Source organism: Helianthus annuus, chromosome 9 (assembly GCF_002127325.2).
Source record: "Helianthus annuus cultivar XRQ/B chromosome 9, HanXRQr2.0-SUNRISE, whole genome shotgun sequence".
NCBI classification, from domain to species: domain Eukaryota; kingdom Viridiplantae; phylum Streptophyta; class Magnoliopsida; order Asterales; family Asteraceae; genus Helianthus; species Helianthus annuus.
In genome coordinates, this window is record NC_035441.2 from 138,468,005 (window position 1) to 138,474,389 (window position 6,385).

Consider the following 6,385-nt stretch of genomic DNA (forward strand, 5'->3'; position numbering starts at 1 on the left):
TTAATGGAGAAGATAGAAGCTCCATTGAAAGAAATTAACAAAATTAAAAGAATGGTTGAAACAACAAAGAAAGATCTTTTTTTTTTTGTTTTCCATTGGTTTAATGTTTGAAGACATAATGGTTTTGTGTGATTCATGGTTTTGTGTTTATGGGTTTGGGATTGTTGGGAAGGTGAATAGTAGAAGAGTGTAGATGAACATGGTTTGATGGCGGCAAAGAGTGAGAAATTTGGGTGTGTGTGTGTTTTGGTGTTGGTGTGTGTGTTTTTTGAACGATTTGGAACCAAAATTATGATGGTTTGATGAAGAGAAGTGGGGGAATAGATGTCTGGTTTATAAACAGGCTCAACCAAAATTATGAAGCTTCGCCGGAGAAGATGAAGGGAGGGGAAACAAGGTTAGGGGGTAAGATTGTAGTTGGAAGTAATAGTAAAGGGGTAATAGTATTATATAACGTAACTATTAAGGCAAAATTACATTTATGCCCTTTGACCTTCTTTGACCGTTTAAAGATAACCATGGAATTTGACACTAGAGGGTAAATGTGCGACATAACACCAACGTTAGGGGGGAAAATTGCAATTTTTTGTTAGAAGGGGTTAGAGGGCCAATTAACCTAAACCTCAAGGAGTAAAATTGCAGTTTAGTTCTGTAATAAATGAAACTAGAAGCCTCCCGAGCCGATTATCAGAAATTAATAAATCAAAATACGTACCGGCCCAGGGTATAAATACAGGCATCAACATCGTGCGTTTAAAAACTCAAACTGCAAGCCCTAAAAATATACGTTCATCCATTTGCAGATAATTGTGGGGACACAAGGCGATCTGAGAACCATGACGGATTACGAAGAAATATACGAAGGTAACGGAGAAGATGTTCAAACCTTCGCCGCTGGAGATTCTTCACCACCGGCCGCTGCTAACGGCGGCGGCGCCACCGAAGAGTTTAGTGATTCCAAGTCACAGGTATCTCTAATTTCGTTTAATTTTTCTCAATTACCGCTAGGTTATTAGCAGATCGTGTTTTAGGATTGTAGATAAACGTTCATGAATAAATTGCCGACACTAGGTTTTGTGATGATTTTAAAATTATAATACGTGTTTGAATTAGGTTAATGTGGAATTGTTAACCGTGGTGATGTATGTATATAATGGTATTTTATTGGATTTATATTGATGTGTCAGGAATGATTGATACATGAGTTAGGGTTTTGGAATAACTTGCTGAAGGTTAAACTGTGTTCTTAGTTTTGGCATGGAAGATGCAGTAATTTGTTTGAGCACAAGATGAACTGCTGTTTGTATTGGATGTTTGATATGTTTGGAGATTATATGATGTTTGGATTCTTTGAAGAGTTTTTTTTTCTAAAAAGTTAAAAGGCATTTATGCAAGTTCTTTGGATATATATTTAATTTGCCGATATATATTTCTATGATGACGGTGAAATTGTAGTTCGTCTCTTTTTTTGCTTAGTAAGATCTAGAATTTTTACATGGAAGAGTTTATGTAATTTTATATACCATTATGGTATGCTTGAATATTCTACGGTGATAGAAGTTCAACAAATATCTCTTAGGACTGGTATGTGTCATAGTGTTTTCTAAAACTGCTTTAGAAGTTGGGAGCATACTTTTTTGTATTATTTTCTGATATTATGTGTGGATATTAATATTTTGTTTTGCTGTTTGCAGCGTGGTTCTCGTGACTATGAAAGAGAGTCCTCAAAAAGCAGGTCAAAGGACAGGGAGAGAGGGCGTGATAAAGACAGTGATAGGGACAGGGAGAGGGACAGAGACAAAGATAGGGAAAGAAGCAGAGGTAGAGACAGGGAAAGAAGTAGAGACCGGGACAGGGAAAAAAGCCGAGACCGGGACAGGGAAAGAGATCGTGATCGACATAGGGACCGTCACAGGGAACGGAGTGAGAGAAGGGAAAGGGGAGGAGATAGAGATGACGATGACTATCACAGGAGTCGCGATTATGACAGGTAATGTAGTGGAAAATTTTGTTGTTTGACATGGTCTCATTTTATTTTTGCTTTTCTAGTTCGTTAATCTTGAAAAGTTCATCATAATGATTACAGTAACCTCTTTTATCCTTCTATTTTGATGCTTACATGTTTATTTCTGATGGATGTCATCAAGTTATGCTTTCGATACTATTATCTCGTTGTGAAGATGTTTATTTATTAGGTCGAATTTGTTCTGATTTTGTAATTTGCTTGTAGGCGGAGAGATAGAGATGATAGACGTAGTAGACATAGATCCCGTTCTCGCTCAAGAGCTAAATCTGAACATAGATCAAGGTCGCGGTCTCGTTCACGCTCCAAAAGGTATTTTTAATCTATTATTTAGAACGACGACACACATGCTCCCTAATTCTACACCATCTAAAATCCACCTAAATACTAACAGTGGATTTGAACCCTCATCATTTGGTTGAGGGGAACTTACCAATGCCATTGGGCCAAAGGCCTCTTGTCTATTTACCAATCATCTGTATGTTGAATTATTCTTTTTTTTTTTTTGTATCATCTGGTCGAGCTATAGTTTTAAGATATGCAGTGTGCCTTTGTGTTAACTGTTGCTAACCAATTTTATAATATTGCAAGAAACATCTTTTACAATCCAAACTTGTTCTCTACTTTCTGAAAAGCTTCAATAATTCTAATATGTTTATTGAATCTTGAGTAATGAGTAATATATTTATAGAAACAAAGGTTGTTTGTGCGCTGCTTAAATTGCTAAAGTTAGATGGATACATACACCTTGAGTCGTCATCTTGAGTCGTTATTGACCATCTATATTGAATGTGTTATTCTGTTTACTGAATCCTGTAGTCCTGTAATATGCGTATATCTATGCTTATGAACTTCTTACTTACTATTTTTTGTTTGTAGCAGCAAAAGAGTTAGTGGCTTTGATATGGCCCCTCCAGCTTCTGCAATCTTGGCTGGTGCTGCTGCTGTTACCGCAGGTACATGTCTAACCATTTGTAACTAAGTTAAATATCTTGATAACTTTTATTTTTTTTGATATAGTGTGGAAAGGTCGTACCAAAATGCATGGTGTTATTTTGGTAAGCAAATTTAGTTACTTTTACTCATACCCACAGAGTTCCAGTGTCATCATTCCTAAAATATTGGATATTTCAGAAATTATTATTGTTTACTTAGTCACATAATCTTGAACTGAGAGAGCTTTTGGTTTTGTTTTGTGTTTTGGTGTTTTTTGTTTGTTGTATGTTTTGTTTTATGTCTAAGAAGGCAATGTTGGGCTACTAGCCCCACTGTGCTGAGAATGGGTGTGAGCCGCTTATTTGTACAAGGAAGAATCAGTGCAATGGTATGACGGGTCTTGTTCGTTTTCAACTGGGAATTGCTTGTTTTGGTAGCTTTACAGATTTTTACATCTGCTCAATAATGTAGATTTAATAAAATTTCGATTTCTTGATAATGCAAGATTCCAGAAATTTTCTTAAACTAGTGGTTTTTTTAAAGCCCGGTGGTGGTTGTTTATTATTGTTATTATGGTTGGTTAGAGAAGTTTTAAATGTTATACTTTTGATAGAGGTGTAATTTTGTGCGTTGTTACAGGTCAGGTTCCTGGGCCCACCCCAGCCATTCCTGGAATGTTTCAGAACATGTTTCCGTTGGCGAGTGGCCAGGTAATGTATTAATCTATCATCTATAACGTAAGATTATTGACAGATGTAACCTTGGTTTAAAAAAGCGGGAAGCGCACAAAAGCGATGAGGTCTAAAAAAGCTTTTTTTAAAGCGAAGCGCAAAAGCGGTGAGTGCCCGCACGTCCTGCGGACACGAATGTAGCTCCGAAAACCCCAGGCACGCGTGGGCCAGTTTTTGCATTTAACCTTCATTTTTTTTTTGTATTAAAGCCAAGCCCAGACGAGAGGTTTAAAAAAAAATAAAAATAAAACAACCCATGTACAAAAAGCGTGCGCCTCAGCCTGCGCCTTAGGTCGATTTTCCCCTAAAAAGCGCGCCTCATCTGCGCTTTTTGTACATAGTGCGCCTTGTGTCACACAAGGCGATCCAGCCTGCGCCTAGATGCGCTTCGCGCTTAAGCGCGCTGCCTGCGCCTAGATGCGCTTCGCGCTTAAGCGCGCTTAAGGCGCGCTTTTTAAAACCAAGGATGTAACTTGTTCTTTTGTTTTGTTACATTTTTATCCTCATCATTCTTTGCAGTTTGGAGGTCTTCCTGTTATGCCAGTTCAAGCAATGACTCAGCAGGTTGTACGACAGTTATTTTTCACACTAAATGTCTTTTTTACTTTTTTTTTTGAGTGAAATACTTACAAATACTGCAATTCAGGCCACGAGACACGCAAGGCGGGTTTATGTTGGTGGACTTTCACCAACTGCTAATGAACAGGTGAACTTTCATGTTTTTTAATTTTATCCAAGTTTTATTGTACATAAATGATTGTAATTCATTGTCTCGTTTGCAGACTGTGGCAACCTTTTTCAGCCATGTTATGTCTGCAATTGGTGGAAATACTGCGGGTCCAGGTCAGTGCATTCATTACATGTTGGTTTAAAATAAGCAGCAACTCAGTTCAGCTTTTTAGCTTTGCATTCTAAAGATTGTTTTTAAAAATATGGTCAGGTGATGCTGTTGTCAATGTATATATTAATCATGAAAAGAAGTTTGCTTTTGTGGAGATGAGATCCGTCGAGGAGGCCAGTAATGCAATGGCCTTGGATGGCATTATATTTGAGGTATTTTTACTAATTAATGATCTTTTTACATGATGTGCGTGATTATTTTGTTATTCTGATGTCATGTATATTCTCAATTTTTAGGGTGCGCCTGTGAAGGTTAGGAGACCAAGTGATTACAATCCCTCACTAGCTGCTACTCTTGGTCCAAGTCAACCTAATCCTAACCTAAATCTGGGTGCTGTTGGGCTAAACCCTGGTTCAGCTGGTGGGCTCGAGGGCCCTGACCGCATCTTTGTCGGTGGGCTTCCTTACTATTTCACTGAGGCTCAGGTTAGGGAGCTACTGGAGTCTTTTGGGGCTCTTCGAGGATTTGATCTTGTCAAAGACAGAGAAACGGGCAACTCAAAAGGTTATGCATTTTGTGTATATCAAGATTTATCTGTCACCGATATTGCTTGTGCAGCTCTTAATGGTATCAAAATGGGTGACAAAACCCTCACGGTTAGACGGGCTAACCAAGGTCAAATTCAACCCAAGCCTGAACAAGAAAGCGTACTCTTACATGCGCAACAACAAATCGCATTGCAGGTTAGATTCTTTACTTTGTTTCCTATTACTATTACTATTATATATATTTTTATTATTGTTGTTTTGTGATTTAAAACATCATTTCATTTGCAGAGAATGATGTTGCAACCTGGGGCAATTGGCACACCTCCTACCAGGGTTCTATCTTTGACACAAGTGGTAACTGAAGAAGAGCTGATAAACGATGAGGATTATGAAGATATCTTGGAAGACATGAAAATAGAATGTGGAAAATTCGGTAAGATGGTTTTCTTGTACCTTTTATGTCAATATATGTTGTATATTTATGAAGAACAATGATTCATGATCTCAAATCTCAAACTAATTTGCAGGTAGTTTATTCAACGTGGTGATCCCACGCCCAAATCCTAACGGTGAACCTGTAGCAGGAGTTGGCAAGGTTGGTTCAGTCTAGTCTTTTTATTACTGTTAATTACCATCGAACAAACTCACGGTTAGCGATTGGTTATTTTTTCTGTGTAGGTTTTCTTGGAGTATGCAGACACAGAAAGTTCAACGAAAGCTCGGGCAGGATTGAATGGAAGGAAGTTTGGCGGGAATCAAGTGGTGGCGAGTTTTTACCCGGAGAATAAGTTCAATCAAGGAGAGTATGATGGATAACCAAGCATCTCTAGTCTTTGCTTGTATTACTATCGTAATAATAGTCTTCCTCTTTTTAATATGCTATAACATAGTGGTTTCTTTTTATTATGTTAGAGAACATATAGGTGTGTGATATCTGTTTTGGATGTTTTGTTTGAATCTGTGCTATGTATCTTGCTTTTGTTTCTTTTTCTCTTTCTCTTTCTAATCATTCATTCTTAACTATCGTAATAACACTCAGACGGTCACCAAAAGTAGAGATAGTCTGACTGCCGACTGGCCAGCAAAAGTATAGGCTAGTCTTAGGCTGAATAGGAGAGGAGAAAGCCGTCAATTAACAACAATTTTGAGGCTGTTGTTTTCTGGTTGATTCTATCATGATCAGCAGGCTTGATCTGAACAAATCAGCAGTCGCTCAGATTTAGTCGCCAACAAAATCCGATCAGCAGGTTAGTAGCAGAACATTTGATATTCAGTAGCAACAGTTGAGGAAAGCAGTAGTTCGGTT

The 6,385-nt window shown here is 37.9% G+C and overlaps 1 protein-coding gene across 8 annotated transcripts; it reads left to right on the forward strand.

Annotated features, from left to right (window-relative positions):
* Positions 1 to 728: 728 nt before the first annotated feature.
* Positions 729 to 6,068, forward strand: LOC110878945 (splicing factor U2af large subunit B). Of its 8 annotated transcripts, XM_035977618.1 has the most exons (15): positions 800 to 968; positions 1,695 to 1,990; positions 2,231 to 2,335; positions 2,906 to 2,979; positions 3,044 to 3,081; positions 3,269 to 3,347; positions 3,599 to 3,669; positions 4,210 to 4,254; positions 4,337 to 4,396; positions 4,473 to 4,533; positions 4,631 to 4,743; positions 4,828 to 5,274; positions 5,368 to 5,512; positions 5,607 to 5,674; positions 5,758 to 6,066. In XM_035977618.1, exons 7-15 carry the CDS (start codon positions 3,634 to 3,636, stop codon positions 5,893 to 5,895), a joined length of 1,113 nt encoding a protein of 370 aa, XP_035833511.1. In that variant the 5' UTR covers positions 800 to 968; positions 1,695 to 1,990; positions 2,231 to 2,335; positions 2,906 to 2,979; positions 3,044 to 3,081; positions 3,269 to 3,347; positions 3,599 to 3,633; the 3' UTR covers positions 5,896 to 6,066. The 8 variants fall into 8 exon arrangements, with proteins under 8 accessions (XP_035833516.1, XP_021983035.1, XP_021983036.1 ...); XM_035977623.1 differs by lacking the exon at positions 3,269 to 3,347 and having other exon boundaries at positions 729 to 968; positions 2,906 to 2,970; positions 3,052 to 3,081; positions 5,758 to 6,068; XM_035977620.1 differs by lacking the exon at positions 3,269 to 3,347 and having other exon boundaries at positions 787 to 968; positions 2,903 to 2,979.
* The last annotated feature ends 317 nt before the right edge of the window (positions 6,069 to 6,385 follow it).